Raw genomic sequence first — 22,839 nt, forward strand, 5'->3', positions numbered from 1 at the left:
TCCCTCAGGACGAAGACGCGCAGCACCCTCCGCTGGACTGGTGTTGGTAAACGAGACCAGACCTACTGAGAAGACATCCCGGTATAAGCGAAGGAGACGGAACAGGACCAGGGTGAGTCCTTCTCCGCTCTCATATGTAAGCAAAACTGTAGCATGTATCTTCTCTTTTCTCAGTAGGCTAACATATTTAAGTTGGCTACTTCAATATTTGAACTATATGAGCCTAATATTCAGATAGCGATAATTTTGTTGAATGTCTCGTGGATGTGTCTAACCCCTTGCTATCTCTTCCACAGGGTAGACCTACAGCACATTCAAGGCAAGGACAGAGACAGTCCAGCTCACCTGCCGCTCCTGAGGCTCCACAGTCACAGTCAGTGGACACGAATGGACATTAACCTACTTTGAGTAACGACCCAGCTCCAGGCCAACACTGAGCTGCAGCTAGCCTGGCATATCCAACACCTTATTCTGTCAGTGGACAACAGAACAACACCTTGAGCGAACTCCCAGTAATCAGGACTGAAATGGTGGAGATATCTCCATTTAAAGCAATTGAAATGTTTGCTTGTTAGCAATACTTTACTCTACACTACATGATTAATCATATCAAGTATTCCATAAAATCCGATTTTGTGTATTAGTGCAATGGGTCGTGTGTGTGTGGGGTGGAGTGAAAAACATTTTCTGGGGACTGTAATTTTTCCTGATCTGGTATGAAACCAGGTAAAACTCCGGACCTAATTTGGTATGACATGATTAATCTGTTGTAAAAAAATAAAAAAAAGTTTAATATAAGTTTACGGGAGCTGTTTTTCTAATCAGTTTACATGTTTGTTTGTTTTTATCCTGGAAAAACCCCTGGCCTTGGGGAAGATAAAAACCCATTCATATGAATTACAATACCAGTCAAAAGTTGACAGACCTACTCATTCCGTTTTTTCCCCTTTATTTTACTATTTTCTACATTGTAGAATAATAATGAAGACATCAAAACTGTGAAATAACCCATATGGAATCATGTAGTAACCAAAAAAGTGTTAAACAAATCAAAATATATTTTAGATTTGAGATTCTTCAAGCAGCCTTGATGACAGCTTTGCATACTCTTGGCATTCTCTCAAACAGCCTAATCTGGAATGCTTTTCCAACAGTCTTGAATGAGTTCCCACATATGCTGAGCTCTTGTTGGCTGTTTTTCCTTTCACTCTGCGGTCCAACTCATCCCAAACCATCTCAATTGGGTTGAGGTTGGGTGATTGTGGAGGCCAGGTCATCTAATGCAGCACTTCATCACTCTCCTTGGTCAAATAGCCCTTACACAGCCTAGAGGTGTGTTGGGTCATTGTCCTGTGGAAAAACAAATGATAGTCCCACTAACAGCAAACCAGATGGACCGCAGAGTGAAGGAAAAGGAGCCAACAAGAGCTCAGCATATGTGGGAACTCCTTCAAGACTGTTGGAAAAGCATTCCAGGTGAAGCTGGTTGAGAGACTGCCAAGAGTGTGCAAAGCTGTCATCAAGGCAAGGGTGGCTACTTTGAAGAATCTCAAATATAAAATATATTTGGATTTGTTTAACACGTTTTTGGTTACTACATTATTCCATGTGTTATTTCATAGTTTTGATGTCTTTATTGTTATACTACAATATAGAAAATAGTAAAAAATTAAGAAAACCCCTTGAATGAGTAGGTGTGTCCAAACTTTTGACTGGTACTGCATATTTTAAAGGACTAGGGGGGGTTCCTAAACACAGCCACTGGAGGCTGCTGAGGGGAGGACGGCTCATAATAATGTCTGAAACCGAGCGAACGGAATCATCAAACACATGGAACCCATAACATTCTGCTCCAGCCATTACCACGAACCCATTCTCCCCAATTAAGGTGCCACCAACCTCCTGTGACACACAGAGAAAGCAACCTGGTTGGACAATAAAACTCACAGGGCTGAGCTTGCATCATGCAGGTTTGCATCATTTAGTCCTGTCTTATGTAACTGTAGGTCTAATAAAACAATGACTCACAGTCTTGTCAGCTATTGCATTTATTGATTCATTCCAGTTAATAATTTGGTATTGAAAAAGTCTAGCCTAGTCGGCCCAAGATGGAATATACACTGAACAAAAATATAAACGCAACATGTAAAGTGTTGGTCCCATGTTTCATGAGCTACAATAAAAAAAAATCCCAGACATTTTTCATAATCGCAAAAAGCTTATTTCTCAAAAATGTTGTGCACAAATTTGTTTACATCCCTGTTAGTGAGCATTTCACCTTTGCCAAGATAATCCATCCACCTAACATGTGTGGCATATCAAGAAGCTGATTAAACAGCATGATCATTACACAGGTGCACCTTGTGCTGGAGACAATAAAAGGCCAATTTAGAATGTGCAGTTCTCACACACAACGAAGTGCCACAGATGTCTCAAGTTGAGGGAGCGTGCAATTGGCATACTGACTGCAGGAACGTCCACCTGAGCTATTGACAGGGAATGTAATGTTAATTTCTCTACAGTGAACTGCTTCCAACATAAAACTCATTCTGATTGGCTGGGCCTGGCTGCCAAGTGGTTGGGTTTATGCCTTCCAAGACCCACCCATGGCTGCACCCCTGCCCATTCATGTGAATTTATCTTGATTCACTAATGTCCTTATATGAACTGTAACTCAGTAAAATCTTTGAAATTATTGCGTTTATATTTTTGTTCAGTATAAACCAAATTTGATCCCATTCACATTCTCCCCCCCAAAAAAGGGCTATAAAAGCACAACGTTACTGCTTCGTTTACCCTGGCCAGAGGGACAGCTCGTGTTAGTAGCCTAAAGTTGATCAGACTGAAAAAAATGGTCTCGTTTCCATCCAATAAAACATGTCAGGTCACTAATGCTGCTACATTTATGGATGATTTTTTTGCTCATCGCCTTTCTAAATAAAAACCCGGAGGAAAGTAGAGAGATTTGTGGCCGGCCCGCGCGAACTGCAATTTCTGTCTGATTGGCCAAGGTAAGCAGAGGCTGCAGCAGCACTCAACGTTTAGTACTGAAATAGTGCAGGAGTTGTCAAATCGTTAAAAAAAAAGAATACACAAAAACACTTTTGCCCTCCTTTTAAAACATTTGCGTCATTTGATTTTATTAAAACTTAATCAATAGTGCCACACCTGATTGAAAAGTCCTGTGGCAAATTCTGCCTTGCCACACGTCTTCCAGTGACCCTGTGTCTGTGTGAGAAAGCGTTTGAGAGAAAGATGATTCAATGTGCCACCTAGTGGCCATTCTGAATTCTATCAAGCAAAATACAATGAGTAAACAAAATATTAAGAACACCTGCTCTTTCCATTTTATAGACTGACCAGATGAATCCAGGTAAAAGCTATGATCCCTTACTGACATCAGTTGTTAAATCCACTTAAATCAGTGTAGATGAAGGGGAAACTGGTTAAAGAATGTTTAAGCTTTGAGACAATTCAGACATGGATTGTGTATGTGTGCCAGAGGCTGAATGGGCAAGACAAAATATTTAAGTGCCTTTAATATGGTATGGTAGTAAGGGCCAGGCACACTGGTGTGAGACAAGAACTGCAATGCTGCTGGGTTTCACACACTCAAGTCTCCCATATGTATCAAGAATGGTATACCACCCAAAGCACATCCACCCAACTTGACAACTGTGAGAAGCATTGGAGTCTACATGGGCCAGCATCCCTGTCAAATGCTTTCGACACCAGGTGGAGTCCATGCCCCGAAAAATTGTGGCGGTTCTGAGGGCAAAATGGCTACAATTCAATATTAGGAAAGTGTTCCTAGTGTTTGGTATACTCTGTACATGATAAGAGAATAAATCACATCACTTTAAAACTTTCTGGTCACATGATTTCCTTTAATAAATTGAACCGAGAAAACACATATTACAAAATATCATCTTTTACAGTCACATGGTCACATGAAACCCAAAGCCAGATCTCTTCCCAATTTCTCCCTTCCCAAAACAAAACAAAGGAAACAACCATGGACCATCGTTTTAACATGTAACTTTGTCTTTAAAGTAGAAAATAATCACACAAAACATATTTGCTGCACAGAGTTAGGCAGGGAGGCAAGAGATAACACAAGGCTATCAGAGATCATCAGGGAAAGCTTTGGAGAGAGGTGTGTGTGTGTGTGTGTGTGTGTGTGTGTGTGTGTGTGTGTGTGTGTGTGTGTGTGTAGGTCTATAGGTGTCCAGTCACTATGGGGTTGGGTGACCGGCTTGCTAGCTGTGAACAGAGGGTCAATGAAAGACTAGTGAGTATAGTAGAGCAGTTAATGACACAGTGTCAGAGTGTGTTTTCTGCCAGTGTGTAGCAGAGGAAGTATGAGGGTTAAGAGAGGCACACGAATCTGTTATTAGAGAGCGCGAGCGATCGAGAATGAACATGTTCATTTCTACATGGGAACGCTAACTGAGGCTGACATACATAGATTGAGCGAGAGAAACAACAAGAGGAGATAGGACTGAGACCCAATACCTTATTTTACAGTACCTTTGACCAAGGACACACAAGGTATGATAATTTATTTTGAGCCATGCCTTCGCTTGTTAATGTGCCTTCCAGAACAGAAGAAACAACTCAACTCTTCCGTGTGGGCAAAGATCATTCAGGGGTTGCTAAGGACACAAAGGAGGCACGAGGTTGAAAGTCAGGAGCCCGCTAGCATGATGAGACTGACTGAGTAGTTAACTCGCTCGCAGTCCCAGTGTTTCACATCTGTACCCCTAGTTAACCACCTCTACATTTCAGACTTGTTCTTTGTTCCACCGGTGTCATACGTAGCAGACACCAACCCCCACCCATTCAACCGCAGATGAAAAGGAGTGAGGACACCAGACTCCAAAACCCACTGATAGCCTCGTCGTTAGAGGGCACTGCAGTAGACATAACAATCATTTGAGTTGCAAATGAAACAAAAGAAAATCACATTCCATGTGTGGAACCAACTTCTTCAGCAAGTCAGGAGGTCCAGGAGGAGGGGCAGTGTTAGTGATTGAAGGGTGTGGAACTTTGTCCCACCCCCAGGTCTAGAACCCTCACCAAGGCCCAACCCCAGTCTGTTTGTCTGTCTGTCTAGAGTGGGGCTTAGTTTGTCCTTTAGCCAAACCAACACTGGCATCTTCACAATAACATCCTCCAAATATCCAGACCCAAAGACCTGCTCTTTTCTCCAGACTAACAATCTCACAGCCATCTACCTCACATCTTCCAATATACACAACCTGCTCAGGTGAGCTGCTCTTCTGTTCCCACCTAGAGAGATTGCTGTATAGTATCATCATTATCAGTAGAGTAGGAGTCCCTGGCTCCTGTCCCTGTAGGTCGGTCCACTCTACCCCAGGTCTCTAAACAGGCCCACCCAGGATCAGCGAGCGGTCCTGTGGGCAAAGCGGAGGTCCTGGTCCTTGGGGAACTGTGCTGGGATAGCAGAGGCAGTGGGTTCCATGCCAGTAGGAGGCTCTCTGGCAGGGGATGGTTTAGGGGAGTCAGTCATCCAGGCAGGGGGTGGCTGTCCCCGGACAGGGGTGCCCACGGCGGGGGAGTGGTCCCTGCTGCGCTGGGGGGCCCCAGCCTCTGGGTCCTGTTGGGAGATGAGCTGCAGCAGGGCGGCTGCCACCGCCGGGCTGATGTCCTGGCCGGGCCCGGGCAGGGCTTCAGAGCTGGGCTGCTGCTGGCCAGGAGAGAGGAGGGCTGAGGGTGGAGGGCCAGGCGGAGAGGGGGGACGTCGCTCGGAGGATGGAGGGACCTGATTTGTTCCAATCTGCTGCTTCCGCTTGGTGACTGCACAGTCTGAGGGGGGAGTCAGAGAAAACAAGACAGTCAATCGGATATTTACAAGAAACACAAAAGCACACGCAGTTACAGTGAGATTTCACCTGGACATTTGTGCCATCTACACTACAGACACATTTTTATTCAATTCCCTTTAGTGAAATGTCCCAGGTAAGTGTTTGTGAGTGGGGTCTAGACAACGTAGAGCTGTATCTCCCACCGTGGCCAGCAGAGGGAGATCATGTACCATTCCTACCGCTGGATCCTCACCATCCAGTCAACAATGTCGTTTCAGGATAAATGTTTTCAATAGGCTACTGTAGAATTGGATGAGTAAAATGTGTAGCTGTCACGGGTTGATAATGCTACTAAATACCACAATTGTGAATATGATAAATGTTCATTCTCAAAACTAGGCTGGAATTGTGCCACCTACGTAATTCCTCCCCTCTCGGTTCATGGTATGTCATAAAATTCTTACGTAGGTGTTTAAAGTGTACCAGATTTTTTTTTATGTTGACAGACACGTCAGAATGTTGAGAAATGATGGAATATCAAAAGACCTCACGGTGACCTAAATAATCAACATAACATTTATTCACACACACGTATGTGAACAACAAAAGAAAGACGCAGGACATGGGGGGGGGGTGGGGTTTACAACAATAATAATTGATTGGACCAATATAGCGCTTTTCGAGACACCCAAAGCACTTTACATAGTAGAGGGGAATGCTTACCTTAGGGTTTGTTCAACCCTGACAGACACTCAGTTATATTTCAACAACAATACGAGCATGGGTTATTATGGATAGGGAGGGGTAAAACCTGAAGTTTGGGGAGGGGGAGAGGTGCATAAAGCTGAGACAGAGAGAGATGCCTTCTCAGTCTGCTGCCATGGCTACCGGGAAACACTGCTGCTACAGTTGTTTCCTAGGCAACAGGGTTGTTGCGTTAAGTGACAACAGTAGGGTGACTACGGATACAGACTACAGAGGAGAACGCTTTACTAGCGTTGGATGATTGCGAGGACTAATGTAAAAGACAACATACAAACATAACATTTAAAATGTGTGATTTTAAATAAAAGTTAAATGAAGGACATGCAGGTGAAGTCTAAGGTTCAAAACATTTATTTTTGCTTGATAATTTATTAGACTTTCTTCATAAAAATGTGGACATTACAGACTGGTTTTGAATCAATATATTTTGATGGAAAGAAGAACAACCTGCTTTAACAAATGGAGAAATGAGAGAGAAAGAGGGAATGGGAAAAGAAAACAGGGTGATAAAGAGGGGCAGGAGTGAAAGAGTGAAGGGGAGAGTGCAGTGGGAACCATTGTCTTTCTAACGCTGTAAAACTACAAACCTTCTCTTAGTTTACATTCACACCAATGAGAAAAGTCCTTGTGCCCAAAGCCCAGTCCATGTGACCTGGGCCGTCCGAAGCCACTCTGGTCAGACATCTTGAGGACTTGCCAACTTCATGTATGGTATGTTTCCACCTATGTGTGACTGAGTGGGTGAAAGTAGCCTTTGGAAGTAGGAGACGGGTGAGACAGACAAAAGGTGGATGGGGGTGAAACTGTTGGTGAGAGGAGGGGGGAGAGGTGGTGGGGGTCTAGACAACATAAAACTTCCTCAAAAAATATTCAAAGTAACCGTGGAATCTTTCTTTCGATTTGCCATTTAGTTAAGATCTTTCATCTCATCAGCTCGTTTATAAAGTAATTTACAACGGCTTTATGGTAAGCGGGAAAATAATTGGACGACAAGATCCGCATCATGACAAGATCGTCCACCAGTCTCCTGTGAGATCCCCCTGACCCAGTGCTCTCTGCCCCTCCCCCTAGAGACTGAACCCAGACTTGCCCTTGCGGTCAGCAGTGGAGGCTGACGAACCGCGAGTCACCGCCTCCTCTGATTGGACGCCATTGCTCTCGTCGCCTTGCTCCGCCCCCTCGGCCTGCGGCTTGATGAGCTGGCCCAATAGGAGGGCCAGGAGGTTGGTCTGGTCATCCTGGCTGAGGGGCGGCTCGCTGTGGTGCGGGGAGGGCTCCTGAGGCTCTGGGGGAGGTTCAGGGGGCTGGGGCCTAGCCGGACCCTGGTCTTCTGAGGCCCCCCGGTGGTGGGAGGCCTCGGTCAGGGCAGACAGGGACTGGCTAAGGGTCTCTAGCTGCTGCTGGCTCTCTGGGTTGGAGGAGACGTTGAGGAGCTGGGCCATCTGAGGCAGGCTGAGGTCTGTCTGTCTCTGCAGCAGGTTCAACAGTACAGCCAGCTCTGTCTGGTTCAGCTGCTCCGCCGCAGCACCCAGGCCTGATGGGAGAGAGACAATGTTCACACATACTGTAGACAGCAGCCTGCTGAGAGCGTATGGAGAGAACATGCGTTCACATTATAGACTTACAACAACCTTTGTATACCTGTGCAGCCACTATCTAACCAAGGAGACATTTGGATAGGGGCATGTTCCTCTATAGTAGCAAACTGTGACTACTGTTTCTGCCTGACCTGCTAGCTCATTGGCAGAGATGGCTGAGGGTGGTGGTCTTCCCGGCGGAGGGGGCGGGGCTCCAGCTGGGCTGGCTTGGGGCCGGCTGTTCTCTCCACTGGAAGCCCCGGAGGGGTCCTTACGGGGCACTTTGGGCACAGGCACATCCTCGGGCAGCCCGCTCTGACGCTGGCGCCTCCGTTTCTTACTCCACAGCTCGTGGCAGTCCTGCCAGTGAGGGAGACTGGAGAGAGAGAGGGAGAGAGTATGATAAAGAGGCAAAAACAGGGTGATGAAAGTATGAGGGAGAAAAACAGAAAGAAAGGCTAAATGTAAGTGTATGGGATATAAAGCGAAGAGGGGTGTTGGGTGTGACAGAAAGAAAGCAATAAGGGTTTGGGAGTATGGTGGTGGATAGTTTGAAGTTGTTCCCTAGATGTAATGGGCCCAGGAAAGGACAGGGCAAAGACGAGGTCCTCACTTGGGCGGGGACATCTTGCTGGGCTCCACGTTACACAGGAAGTCACTATTGAGGGCCTGTTCGGCCGTGCAGCGCCGCGCAGGGTCAAGGGTCAGCATGCGGTCCAGCAGGTCCAGGGCCTGAGCAGGCAGACTGACAGAGAGAGAAATGAGAGCGTGCGAGTCAAACAAATAGCATCAACTGATGTACTGACACAACTATCAGATTGATGAAAGGACTAGAAAATCCCATGGTGTGCATGTCATGTCATGTTACGTACAAGGCAAACTCCTCGCGCAGCCGTCGGCGGTACTGTTTCTTGGGCTTCATGGTGTTGAAGTAGGGCAGCTTGATGACGTCAGGCCAGGCAGCGGGACACGGGCTCCCACACAGACGACTGAGACAGAGAGGGAGAGAGTTAGAGCTGTGGTAAACATGGACTGTATCCCAGATGGCAGCCTATTCCCTATATAGTGCAATGCTGTTGACCGAGGCCCTTAGAGCTCTGGTCAAAAGTAGTCCACTATATAGCAGGGGTATTCAACTACTATTTGAGGGGGTCCAGTCCCACAAATTTCCTAGGCGGCAAAGGCCCAGATGGGCAGCCATTTTTCAGCGTAGTAACAAACCCCAACCTCAAAGCCCATACGACCTGAAATGGTTCACACGCCTCTTGTTGGCGAAGAGAACATACTTTTAATAAGCTAATTTCCTGCAATTTTACACATTTTTCCATTTCTTATGTGTGTTCATATGATACTCGCGTGGCTCAATAAAATCTAAAATGGGGGACCAATGTGGGTCGAGGCCCCCGGGCACATCATTTGGCCATGATAACTACAAGATTTAGGTAGCTGGGTCAACTTACCTCTCTAGTTGACATCAACTGGACATTTATGACAAGTTAAAAACAGCTCTTTAAGATCGGTCAGTGAATGACATAAAGAGGAAACCATGCCCTTCCAAATTTAGAAGTCACACTCAACAGCAGTAGGTTCCAAAAAACAAAAGAAAGTCAGGACCCGCGGTCCGTATTGACCCCATTCTGGGTCTGGACTGCGGTCTGCCTGTTGAGTATGGCTGCTATATAAGAAATAGGTTGCCATGTCAGACAGGATTTTAACGTGGCAATGCAGTCTTCCAGGCAGCAGGGGGCAACAGCAGCATACCTGATCAACTCTAACTGCAGCAGCTCCTGATTGGCCTGGAAGATGGGCTTCTTGGTGAACAGTTCTCCCAGAATACACCTGTGCACAAACATCCAATGGACAATGTTGATAACTCACATAAAAATGTAAATAAAGGATTTACCAATCTTGAGTTAGGATTTGTTAAGAGTGATAATTCATTGCCAGTCCTTAGGTTTAGAGCTCCGACTACTTCAGTCAAAATGATATATCAGTTTTATAGTGACACCATGTAGAAAAACAAGGTAAGTGTAATCTGTTTTCCTACATAGAGCATGTTTGATTGGAGAATGTGTGTGAATGAAATGTGTCCAGGTAGATGGCAGTGTGTGGGTGAGTCGCGCTGAGCTGTGTGTGTGTGTGTACTAACCCGCAGCTCCAGACGTCGATGGCCGGAGAGTACCTCTCCTCTCCCAGGAGGAGCTCAGGGGGACGGTACCATAGCGTGATTACTTTATTAGTGTAGGGTCGACTGGAGAGAGCAGGGAAGGGAACATTCAGATAGAACACGCAGATACAGTACCAGTACCTCTACTCCAGTGCCCAAACACCCACAATGCATCGCTCAACAATGGGCTGACGGAGGGAGAACCTCTTTATACAGGACACAGCACCACCAAGTGGGGAATCATTGGAATAGATAGGTGTTTTCATTCAGACTGCCTTTTCTCAATTGGATTTGCTCAACTCCAGCGTCCTCTCTCCTCCGTCTTCTCTCGCTTTCTTTTGAAGGTCAAAGGTAATCGAGGAGAGGTGAGGGAGCGTGGATGAAAATGTGCTTGTATGAAATGAGACTCCTCCACTCACAGATCATGAGGCAAATTAGGTTTACATTGGTGGATCCCAAAATAAATGTGTAAAGTGATCAACTAAATGAAGTAGCATGTTGTTTGTGTGCATGCTTTTCTCCTCCAACAAAACAAAAGCGGATTCAAAGGGGGTGTGGCAGGTATCAAAACCTCCGTGAAGGACTCTGGTAGGATACACATATGACTATCCTCATGAAAAGGTGGCTATCAAGGAGGGAAGGACACTGTTCCGGTCGCCTACTAACAAATTGAAATTTCCCGTGTCACAGAGGTCGTCGGACAGAGGTGAGAGGGTGGAGGACGGGGCTTTTTACCCAAATGAGAAAAGGCCAGTGTGAGGGTCACAGTTTAAAAAGGGTTTGAACCAGGGACAGGAAGGACCTCTGACTTTATGATGATGTCACCGTTGCGCCGAAGCAACTTGAACAAATCCAAGTCTCTCACCTTTCCTCCGAGTTGTAGAGGCGGGCCAAACCAAAGTCAGCCAGTTTGATCTGACCACTGCGCAAGGAGAGAGATAAAAGAAGTTAGAGACAGAGAATCAAACTCAATAACAACACAACTTATTGCATTTCTACAGCTGTTACCTTACACAACCCTAACTACAGAAGTGAATAATCCAATCAAAAACAGCGAGGCAGAGGAAAGAGCATTTGAATTCCCAAGGTAGAACGTTGCACATTGAAAGAAGCACCAATCAAAAAGGGGAAAACCCAACCCTACTATAGCCACAACAATCGTTTCAAACAACTCCCTTGTGTTCACTACTAAAACCACACAAACTGCTACCGTTGCCATTACCATAACATTCTAGGTTAGTGGGTCCATTGTTTATACCAGGGACCGGCAAAGCTATGCTTTTCCCTCCTTGGGGAACTGCTTACATTAAAAGGTAGACTCAGCGAGGTGACGTAGCTGTTGTCAAGCTCCACGGCAACTAAGAGCGTTGAAGCGCGAGGCTGAACTCGGCCGCTGTTTTGGTCCCGTAGATACCACGGTGTAGCAGCGTGAGGCGCAGAGATACTCTGTGTGATGGGGAAGTCTTGTGTCACGCTCATCTCACGGTGCTGCCCATCTTCTCGTTGAGTCTACCTTTAAAACTAGCACTGTGGAAGTGTATCATTTCAAATGGACAGTGAACCATCTCAGCGACCAGCCAGCAACATCTCACGGACCGGCCCATGGACCAGGGGTGAGATGTTGCTGGACCAGGGGTGAGATGTTGCTGGACCAGGGGTGGAAAAAAACACTGTTCCTTCCCTCCTTCTGAACCTATTAGTGTTGTCACGACACCAACATTTAACTAATGATACTATACGAGGGGGGAAATCAGTGGCCTAGCATCCTGTTTGCCCCGTCTCCCGGACGCTTGTTCCCGTTTCCTAAATGTTCTGCGCACGTGCTACGCAAAGAACCTGTCACTGAAATTCACACTTATACTCAATACAACGCATTGCATGTAACTGCATAGAATGGCTGATTTGCTCATATTTGCAAAGGCCCTACCTGTGATTTGGCTGGAGGAATGGGGGGGACATGCATAATGATCCGCATGGCATTGTAGCAGTAAGGGGAAAGCGCTGCACGACACATTTACTCTTCAGTTAACACAGACACAGTCCCTCACACACACCGCGACATGGTTTGTGAAATTATATCAAATGCGCACGAATCCCGCTAGAAAGACAAAAAGTTATCTCCGGTAATATTGCTCAGATGTTTTGTTGTTGTTGCAGTTTAGGCTAGAGACAAGACGTTTTCTTTGCTGCAAAGCTTGCCTGTCGTGACGCGGTGCTCCATTTCCCCTCTCTGACACTCAGAGGCTGTATGACAGTGAACTCGCAAAGTCTACTCTGACTGGCCTGTGTTCTTGGTTAGAACAGGCGATGAAATGATACAATGTATCAACATTGCTTGAGCTGAGCGCTGTTACAAATCTAACAGAAGCCATCAGGGTCTGCATCCACGCTCGCCATCACGGCTAAATTATATTTGAAAAAATAATGGAGGAATAGATGAGCATGAAGAGGGGATGGAGAGAGAAGCAGGTGAGTGAGGACTGGTAGGGGATGCTGAGATAAGCAGGTGAGTGAGGACTGGTAGGGGATGCTGAGAGAAGCAGGTGAGTGAGGGGCGGGCTGGTAGGGGATGCTGAGAGAAGCAGGTGAGTGAGGGCTGGTAGGGGATGCTGAGAGAAGCAGGTGAGTGAGGGCTGGTAGGGGATGCTGAGAGAAGCAGGTGAGTGAGGGCTGGTAGGGGATGCTGAGAGAAGCAGGTGAGTGAGGGGCTGGCTGGTAGGGGATGCTGAGAGAAGCAGGTGAGTGAGGGCTGGTAGGGGATGCTGAGAGAAGCAGGTGAGTGAGGGGCGGGCTGGTAGGGGATGCTGAGAGAAGCAGGTGAGTGAGGGCTGGTAGGGGATGCGGCTGGCTGATTATAGCCGCCATACGTGATAAGCGCACGAAAGTGAAGTGGACATTATTGGACCTGTGCATACAAGAGACTAGTGGCTGGTGCTTCAATTCAACCGACTTTATAAACCAAACTGACTTTATAAACATTTTCTAACAGGCAGCGGGTTCATTAGATCGGTAGGGCTGAAAGATTCCGTAGTCTCATAGGAAACGGTACAACGGTATGTTAAAATGTTGGTATCATAAGTGCCATGATGTTTCGGTACCGTGATATTACCATGCTACACTAGTACCTGTTGTTGAGCAGTATGTTGGAGCACTTGATGTCTCTGTGCAGGAAGTTCTTCTTGTGGCAGTAGTCCAGCCCCTCCATCAGCTGTCTCATGAAGCTCCTCACGTGTTCCTGGGAGAACTGACAAAGCCCCGACTCCAGCAGACCCATCAGGTCATGATCCATGTACTCAAACACCAGGTAGAAGGCACCTGACGGGACAGGCAGGGGTAAGGAGGATCCGCATACACACGCATACAGGCACAGACATACACCAAGCACAAACCCCCCTCACACACACACCTTTGTCCTTCTTGAAGTCCAGTGCGTCCTGTTTGTCTGTGACGATCTCCTTCATGTTGACCACGCTGCGGTGGTTGAGCTGGCGGAGGATCTTGATCTCTCGGATGGCCGTGATGGGGAAGCCCTCCTTCTCATTGTCCAGACGCACCTTCTTCAGAGCCACCAGCTCACCTGGAGGGCAGGTAGAACAACATGAACATTACGTCACTGTCCAATGTAGGAGGGTGGATGAAAACGTCCGTTTTATGGTAGCAACTCTGTCGATTGTCCTGATCAGAAGCTGAATAAAAAACACATTTGTCCAATGTACACGGACGCCCAACGGAAATGTGTCTTCTGCTTAATTTCAAATTCCTCTGAAAGACACACATAGAGAGGCTGGAGCAAAGGGGACATGGGGAGGCGAGATCAGTCACAACACCCCGTGGCATACACACATACCGCAGGCGTGGGGATCCTTTGAGCCTCTCTCAAGAACAACGAAAACACAGGTATGCCAGTGAAAGGGCGACACACGGGGCTCTCACCGGTGTCTTTGTCCTTGGCCTTGTACACCTGGCCGTAGGTGCCCTCCCCGATAATGCCGATGATGTCAAACTTGTCCACGCAGCGTTTGCCCCAGTCGCTCTGTGTCTGTTTGCGTTCGCCATAGCGTGGACAGCAAAACCTAGACAGGAGAGCCGAGGAGACTTGCTATTAGGAAACGTTTTACCTCACGGAATAAGCCCTTGATGATAACTTTGTACTATCTTATGCTTATTTTTTTTCCCTTTCTATTGAAAGGAAATAGGCTGCAGTGGGAGAGGAGGGCTGTGGAAAAGAGGAGTGTAGAGAGGTGGTTTGAGGTGATTGATGAGGAGGAGAAGGGTAGGTTAGGTTGAGCAGATAGGAACTCACTTTGGTCTCTTCTTGAGAGCGGACTGGGGCGGAGGTGGAGCTCTGTAGACGGGGGACTGAGGGGGAGAGGGGTCTCCTCCGGCCAGCGTGGGGGGCAGCGGGAGGTCGATCAGAGACGGCCGATTCCGCACCTCTTTCTCCTTCCTGGAAGACCTCTGAGGAGGAGTGGACTTCTTCGGACTGATGGAGGGAGAGAGAGAAAAAGAGAGCGCGAGAGATTGAAGGTAGAGAAGGAAGGAGAGAAAAATAACATTTCATGAGTTTGGATTTTCTTTTCCTTATATGTCTGTGGCACAAATGTATCCCCAACTACCATGACAAAGGGATGTGGGGCCCATGAACTACAGTTTCACCTCAGCAGCCATTTTGGCCAGCGCAGTCCACTGTAGAGGAAGCACTGAATTTGACATGGCTGCAAGGAGTTAGTAATGATTTTGAAGTCCCACGTAGGCCTGTTTTGACTACTTGACGTAGTCACGGTCTGATGGCAGCTAAACCATCGCCTACAGAGCATTCAGGTAATCTGTTCAGAATTCCAGTACTGTACTGCAGGCAGGTGTGTGTTTCAGAGAGACTGACTGTTGGGGGAAACCTGAGCCTACAGTAAAGGCCTAATGACTGTTCTGTTGATGACTACACGTTTGCCAAGCAACAGGACTGGGGAGAGGATAGTTGTGTGTGTGTGTATGCACGTTTCATGGCTTACCTGTCCTGGCAGTCTCCCACTAGCATGGGTGGTAAAGGCAGGGGGGGCAGAGTGGAGGTCTTGTGGATGGGTGTCAGGCGAGCAGGGCTGCGAGTGGGCATGGGGGCAGGAGATTTGGACTGGGGAGATGACAATGAGGAGGAGGAGAGGGCTGTGGAGGGTGCAAGGCTGGTCTCAGTCTGGCCCTGGGGTGTAGGTGGCTGAAGTTGGGTGACAGGGGTGGAGGGCAGAGGAGGTGGAGGTAGTGGGGTCGTCTGACCGGGGGGCAGAGGGGGAGCAGGAGATGAGAAGGGTGGAGATGCAGAGCCGTGTTCTTCCCCAACAAGAGTGTCCCGAGGCTGGGGTGCACTGGGTGGAGGCTGGAGGTCCGCGGCTTGGACAGTCTCTCTCTCAGGTACTCTCTCAGGCTCAGCTTTAGGGGGGCGTGAGGTGGACCCCTTGGTCTTGCGTGAGGAAGGTGGAGGGGAGGGGGGGCGAGCTGCAGCCACCGCAGCCTGGCGCTCCTTCTTCCTCCGGCTAAGCTCCGCCCCCAGGCTGGAGTTGAGTGGCAGGCGGGAGGAGGGTGGGGAGCGGCTGGTGGGCCGGCTGCTGTGAGACCCGCCTCCCCCGGCAGAGGACGAATGCTTCTTGTTGCGAGAGCGAGAGGAGGAGCGACGGGAAGAGGAGAAAGGAGGCGAGCGACTCCGGGAGCGAACTGAGCGCCTGGAGAGAGAGGGAAGATGTTAGGAAAACAATAATTCCTTGTTGGCTGCAAGTTCTCTCTCTCTAAGTTGGGAGTGAGCACCAAGAAAGAGGAACTCGAAGGGAGGCCATTTGACATTACTGGGGCATTGTGCACTTGTGTATTAAGGCGTTTATAAAAACAACAAATGGCACGTCATTGCAGATGATAACTACCAAACGTGTGTTATGTTTATATAATGAGATAAGACCATGCGGCAAGCTCACTCCACAGCTAGCTTGGCATTTCACCAATTGTGCTATGGAATTGGATCCTTTTCTATAACAACTGGTTTGTAAGTGGTCAACTGGCAGTCACGTGTGTTGGCGAGGCAGGACCCTGATTCAAGCTCAGTTAGAGGCAAGTTCAGGGAGGGAGTGCTATTTGCTAAGATAAAATGAGTTATGTGTAAATGTGGTCAGTGTGCGGTGTCTCCTTCCATATAAGCTACACTTCCCATTCCCTTAGTCAGCATACAAACATACAATTAGGTCAGTCAGGGGAACAACCTTTGCTTTAGTCTGAACTTAAAGTAGCCAATGTGTGTACAAACGTCCTCCGGAAGTCTACTGTCTTCTGAGTTAACCTCAACATTCCTCTGGCATTAGGCCAAATTCAGACACCTCATCACCACACATACTTTTGATAACCATCAAAGTAACCCTTATTCAAATGTGGGAGACGTAAGTATGAAAAGTACGAAGATTCTGAACATACTTAAAGGGATACTTTGGGATTTTGGCAGAGTGAGATAAACTCATCAATACCATTATCTTTGTGTCCAGTATGAAGGAAGATCGAGGTAGTTTTGCGAGACAATGCTAACTAGTTAGCAATTCATCTAGCGCTAGTTGGCAACTTCCTTCAAACTGCATGCAGACATAAAAATGGTATCCACAAGTTGATCTGACTCTTGGGAAGTAGATTTTTATTTGAGATTTTACTAGGCAAATCAGTTAAGAACAAATTCTTATTTACAATGACGGCCTCATAAAGGGCACTTGGAAGAAGATGGCACTGATGAAAATAATTAAGTATCCCTTTAACTGCGGAGACAACATTCAGATTCAATCATTTGTTTGAAGGTTAGGAAAACAAAATTAACTAGTAGCAAGTGAACATGTCCCTGAGCATGAAGACTTATAAAAGTCTACAAACTAAATCTAAAATGTGATTATTATAAGTTAATAACTGGGACATTGAAGTGAATTAGCTAGACTAAACAAATAGCCTACAGTTAGATACAGGCTTGACTGGCACCCGAGGGATGCAGCGGTCTAAAGTACTGCATCTCAGTGCTAGAGGCGTCACTACAGACCCTGGTTCGATTCCAGGCTGTATCACAACCGGCCGTGATTGGGAGTCCCGTAGTGCGGTGCACAATTGGCCCAGTGTCATCCGGGTTAAGGTTTGGCCAGGGTAGGCCGTCATTGTAAATAAGAATTTGTTCTTAACTGACTTGCCTAGTTAAATAAAGGTTCAAATAAAATAAAATGAAATAAAAAGAATACACCAACATGATTCACCAGCAGCATCTTTCAACAGTCTACTGACAGCAGAGAACTTTTTAACAATCACTATGGAGGGCCTAGTTTTATCGTACAGCTATGCCCCCTCCCTCCAACAGAAGCTCAAGGTCCACTCTCTGACGCAACACAAAATCAAAATGGCTGAATGTCAACAGCCTAACCCAAGGCTCTCTAACCCTGTCCCTGGAGAGCTACCATCACCCCGCTGTCTGGCTAGTGTAGTCTATCCCCCAATTTATGCCCTCTCCTGCTCCAAAGACCACCACAGCTCCTCATAGGGTTTCCCTAGACTGGAGCACAGGCCTTGTCTGTGTCTGTCTGAGCCCAATGTGATGCCTCACCTGACTTCCATAGGTTTCCCTTCCCCCTCTACACCACGTGGCAAGAGGCAACAACTCCCTGGCAGAAACAGCCCTGCATGTCACACAGACACATCTGAACATAGAATCAATGTCTCTTCCCTGACCATAGTTTTAAATAGCCTATACAGGACACTGCAACCTGGCCTAGCCATTCCCATTCCAACACCCTGAGGCTAGGAGCACAGGAGAGGAAGCTGCAGGTACTGTCTGTCACCCATGGCTCAACCTCAGCTGTCTAAAGCGCTGTCTCGACCACTTACGATTTAAAAAGGTGCAATATGCAGAAATCTCTCTGCCATTTCCTGTTTGCTAAAATTCTAATAGTTCTCCTAATTTCAGTTTGTGACTAAACAAGCAATGCATCATTGTACCAACTAAACTCGCTGTGAAATATTGTCTATAACCCAAAATATTGTATTTTCAGCTGTTTGAAGCCGGTGTACAAAACCGAAAGTAAAAGACGCAAAAACGAAACTTAACAGGAAGCATAGAAATAGCACACATAGAACGTATCTACTGCTTCCTAAACTTACTTTCAATGAGAATGGCAGATCTATAACTCACATTTCCATGTGAATTTGGTCAGGTCGCCCCCAAAAAATACATATTGCTGCTTTATCAAACACACAGTACAAACACCTCCTTAGCACACAGACAAAAGGAGGTAGAAAAACAGTAGAAACAGTCAGAGTGGCCTGGCCCTGTTCCAGTATGACCAATGAGACCATCAACAATAACAACAACAGTTCATTACCACGTTTGGGGCCTTACTGGGTCTCTGTAAAAAGGCACATTGGGCATTTGTGAGAATCAATGTGTTAGACAGCACTGGTGAATATGTCTCTGTGTGTGGAGGTGCATGCCATGCATACAGTGAGTGAATAACCGACTGAGATTGGGTGGCTAGTAGTAGTCCATAGCTACATGTTAGTACTAGGCTGTGTCTCAAATGACACCATATTCCCTTTGTAGTCCACTACTTTTGACCAGAGTCTCGTGGGGCCTGGTCAAAAGTAGTGCTGTATAAAGGGAATAGAGTGCGATTTGGTACGAATTACACAACTAGCATAAATGTGAATGTGTATATGAGGCAAACTGAATGGAAGGTGCCTGGGTCAGGCTAGAATACTCACCGGGACACAGGGCTAGCGCTGGAGGACCTGCGGTTACCATAGGGACTGATGGAGCGTCTCCTTGAGTAGGGGCTGTCGTCTCGCTCATAGCTGGAAGACCTCTGCCTGCTGGCGTAGGGGCTGTCCGACCTCTGCCTGCTCCGCCTGGACATCTCCCTGTAGGGGCTGGGGCTCTGTGGGGCCGGCCTGCGTCTCTGGTGGTGGTAGCTGTCCACCTCCTGGCTGTAACTACCGACCATGGGGCTTCCATTACCCCCTCTCCTTGGGGGGCTGGGGGACTGTGTAGGGGCTGTTACCTTCCGGCGAGGGCTCCCCCTGCTCGAGGAAGGCTGCCCCTTGCCCCTAGGGCTGGACTTGTGGCTCTTTGAGGACTTGCGTTGGCTCCTCTCTGTCCGGACCTTCTGAGAGGCAGAGGTGCTCTGGCTGGCGGTTGCATCCCCCCGACCCTCAAGCCCTTCTCTCTTCTGTGGCTTATCCTTACGAGACTTCCCGGAGCGGCCACCCTCCTTGCTGCGAGATGACGAGGAGGAGGATGTGGTGCTTCCCACACTAGCCGCCGTTTGGGTCTGGGAAGAAGGGGGCAACTCTCCACGCTTTGGCCCCAAGTCAGCCTCCAGCTGACCCTGACGACGTGACCCGGAGGACAGGGATGCTACAGAGGACAGGGAGGCCACCTTCTCCTTGACTTTCCCAGAGCTCCCTCTCTCACGGTCTTTGCTGCTTTTTTTCTTGGTACTCTGACCGCCTTCCCCAGAGTCTCTAACTTTGTTGGGATCCTTCGACTTTTTGCGCGAGTGTCGGTGCTTGTGTTCCCGACCATCTCTACCAACAGCCCCGCCCCCATCTCCTTTACTATAATCTGGGACAGGTTCTAACCGATCCCCAGACCCTCTCTCAGCAGGCGGGTCCGAAAAAGTATCCGAATCGGAACTTATGTCGTCATATTCTACCAGCGGCTTCACGGCGCTAACGGAAGGAGGCGCTGTGGAGGCGAGCGCAGAAAAACCAGGGCCCTGAGCCACCTCGGACTCACGTCCATGTTTGGCTGATTTATGCCGTTTGCGCTTGGAAGAAGATGGCACTGACGACTTTGACTGGAGGTTACCGTCCTTGCTCGTCATGTTGCCCGCAGAGGTATGAGGCAGGACCAGGGGCTGGTGTAGCCCACTGTTGCCGCTCGTTGTTTGGGGTGGCAGGGCAACGCTACTGTTGGATTCCGGCTTCCTCTTGGTCCCATGGTGTCTATCCGACCCAGGCATTCCTCACGTCAGCGGCGGAACCTCTCCCGAGCGTGGGCCTCTGTAGCCGAGATAATACATTAACGGGAGAGTAGTACTCCGAAATCCGGTAAAATTAGATCCAGTGTTCTAAGCAAGCCGACAAATAGAAATGAGTCTGCCCAGGTTTAGTCCTCACGCATTATCCAAGTCGTTCGGCAGCATGGTTTGTCAAATCAGAAAAATAAAGGTTGCTAGTGCCAAAAAAAGCCACTAAAATGAAGGCCTGTGCATTTAGCTAGTTAGAGAAACTGGCTGAAAGGCCCAAACAATAAATCGGAGCATTGTGTGCTCTTCTCCGTTTCTATTTGGCTAGCTAGCTCTGTGTAGCTAGCATGCTGTTTGGTAAAAAACGAAAGAAAAAAATAAGTCCCTTTTCTTTTAGATTCCCTTGTCCGGTGCCAAGCTTAGTTTAGGTGTTATTGTTCCTTAGATTTACGGTTTTGGAGTTCAATAAACAAACAGTTAGCCGTCATTAACAGCCGATGTTGTTTCTCGAACAAAATGAAAACTTGACCCGGTTGGTACTGTTTACATGGTTCCTTTTAATATAATTTTATCTCTTGTTAATTTGATATTGATCAGAAATTATAGTATTTTCATGTGCAGTAATTGTTCCAGTTTATTTTTAATGGCTCTGGGAATCAACCAGGCCTATCTTTAGGGCGATGATAGTGGATTTAATAACATCCACAGCCCTGTCAAGAGACGACAACCGCCATTGTGGCTCCTGTTATAAATTCTGCAACTGCGCTCTTATCGTTATCGCCCTATGACTAGTACCGGAAGTCTCGACGGCTGTCATTCTTCATGGTAGCTCAGCAACAGCCTATCCCAAAGCGTTATCCAGGGAGCTGCACCGCCAACCGCCCTTGGCGAGACGTAATTTTTCACCTGTAGAGGGCCTATTAAATATAACTTTCTTTCCATGAAAGTCAACATTATTGTTTTCCAACTACATTAGCTAGCTTGTAAATAATTTAAACAACTTCAGAAGTTTTATAACAAAATACGGAACACAAAAACGATACGGGTAGAATAATGTGTCAACATTTTATTAAGAAATTAAACAGAAAGTGGCCCTGTGCAGCCGTCCAACAGCTAGCTATGATGTGTAAATACAGATTACTGAGACCCCGCTGTCGCAAAACATAGCAAACTGACACTAACCGATTTAAAACAAATGTATTTTTTTTATCACTCAGTGGTGTCACCTAAAAAAAAACACAACACTCAGTGGTGTCACCCCAACAACCACAGAAATGGTAACCAGAGACCAACTGTTGCTTCCATGCGGTATCAGCACGTTCAATAATTATTTAATTTTGCTCCATAATAAATCAGTGCAGTGCTCAACATTAGACAGTTTCTAGTAGTAACGCCAATGTTAAATAAATACTAACTTATTTATTTCAACACTAATGTTATCGTAGACCGGTCTCCACCATCAGAGACTTGTGTTATGAAAAAGTATCCATAATTGTATCTTGAAACATATAGAAAATTATCTAACCGATACCTCCATTTCCAACCTGGACTCAAGGGTAGACGTAACATAATCATCAAAGTCCGGGACACTCAACTTATATGTTACATTTAGTATGGTATGTATTAATTTGCGGATGTCCATCATCCATTTCTATGATATGTTACGAATTTGCAATACGTATGATATGTTACTATTTCCAATTTGTTGTGGCTAACGTTAGCTACTTGGCTAATGTTATCTAGGTGGCTACGTTGGCTAGGCTAGGGGTTAACATTAAGGTTATGATTTAGGTTAAAAGTTTAGGGGAAGTAGTTTCAGAGTAGTAAAAAAATATTTATCCGTTATTTAACTAGACAGTTAAGACAGTTAAGAACAAATTCTTATCTACAATGTCAGCCTGGGAACAGTGAGCAGAATAACAGGAGCAGAATAACATATTTTTACCTTGTCAACTCAGGGATTTGATATAGCAACCTTTCGGTTACTGGCCCAACGCTCTAACCACTAGGCTACCTGCCATCCCAAAAGTAGTTGCAAGGTTGCTAATTAGCTAAAATGCTAAAGTTGTGCATAATGAGATTCTAACACACAACCTTTGGGTTTTAGACCTTTGCATTAGCTAACATGCTAAGTAGCTAAAAAAGTAGTAAGTAGTAGCTAAAGTTGTCTGTGATGAGATTTGAACACACAATCTTTGGGTTCTATGCCTTTGCATTAGCTAATAAAATGAAACCGTTGCATTGGCTAACATGCTAAGTAGTTGCAAAGTAGCAAGTAGTTATAAAGTTGTCTGTGATGAGATTTGAACACAACCTTTGGGTTGCTAGATGTTCTTGCCATGACCGACCGACCAACCAACCACTCTCCTTTCGTTTTAACCTTCTGTAATCATACCAAACGGATTTGAGTTTACTATGTTACGCCTAGTCTATGAGACCAGCCTGCCATTTCTCGACCAACTACGCTTGTCCATTGCTGTGTT

General features: G+C 46.8%; 1 protein-coding gene and 1 non-coding gene across 2 annotated transcripts; both read right to left on the bottom strand.

Moving 5' to 3' along the window:
* Nucleotides 1-3,866: 3,866 nt before the first annotated feature.
* LOC110486239 (uncharacterized) lies at nucleotides 3,867-22,345 on the bottom strand. Its single transcript, XM_021557686.3, has 14 exons — nucleotides 19,092-22,345; nucleotides 15,347-16,048; nucleotides 14,641-14,820; nucleotides 14,271-14,410; nucleotides 13,744-13,914; nucleotides 13,463-13,652; nucleotides 11,203-11,259; nucleotides 10,320-10,421; nucleotides 9,932-10,009; nucleotides 9,043-9,159; nucleotides 8,784-8,915; nucleotides 8,323-8,546; nucleotides 7,684-8,127; nucleotides 3,867-5,829 (listed from the first exon to the last, which is right to left on the bottom strand). Exons 1-14 carry the CDS (start codon nucleotides 20,348-20,350, stop codon nucleotides 5,405-5,407), a joined length of 4,221 nt encoding a protein of 1,406 aa, XP_021413361.3. The 5' UTR covers nucleotides 20,351-22,345; the 3' UTR covers nucleotides 3,867-5,404.
* LOC118938608 (small nucleolar RNA SNORA5) lies at nucleotides 14,921-15,057 on the bottom strand. The gene has a single exon (XR_005035816.2). It is a non-coding gene; the product is annotated as a small nucleolar RNA SNORA5 (small nucleolar RNA).
* Nucleotides 22,346-22,839: the final 494 nt, after the last annotated feature.

This window comes from Oncorhynchus mykiss, chromosome 13 (genome assembly GCF_057628025.1).
Source record: "Oncorhynchus mykiss isolate SJ-2025 chromosome 13, ASM5762802v1, whole genome shotgun sequence".
Classification (NCBI taxonomy): Eukaryota; Metazoa; Chordata; class Actinopteri; order Salmoniformes; family Salmonidae; genus Oncorhynchus; species Oncorhynchus mykiss.

Excerpts from the sequence above, each read along its gene's own strand:
- LOC110486239 (XM_021557686.3), bottom strand. The coding sequence starts at position 20,350 with ATGCCTGGGTCGGATAGACACCATGGGACCAAGAGGAAGCCGGAATCC. Across the intron at positions 13,915-14,270 it reads GGCCAAGGACAAAGACACCG|GTGAGCTGGTGGCTCTGAAG; the intron begins GTGAGAGCCCCG and ends CCTGCCCTCCAG. Across the intron at positions 10,010-10,319 it reads ATCGACGTCTGGAGCTGCGG|GTGTATTCTGGGAGAACTGT; the intron begins GTTAGTACACAC and ends GTTTGTGCACAG.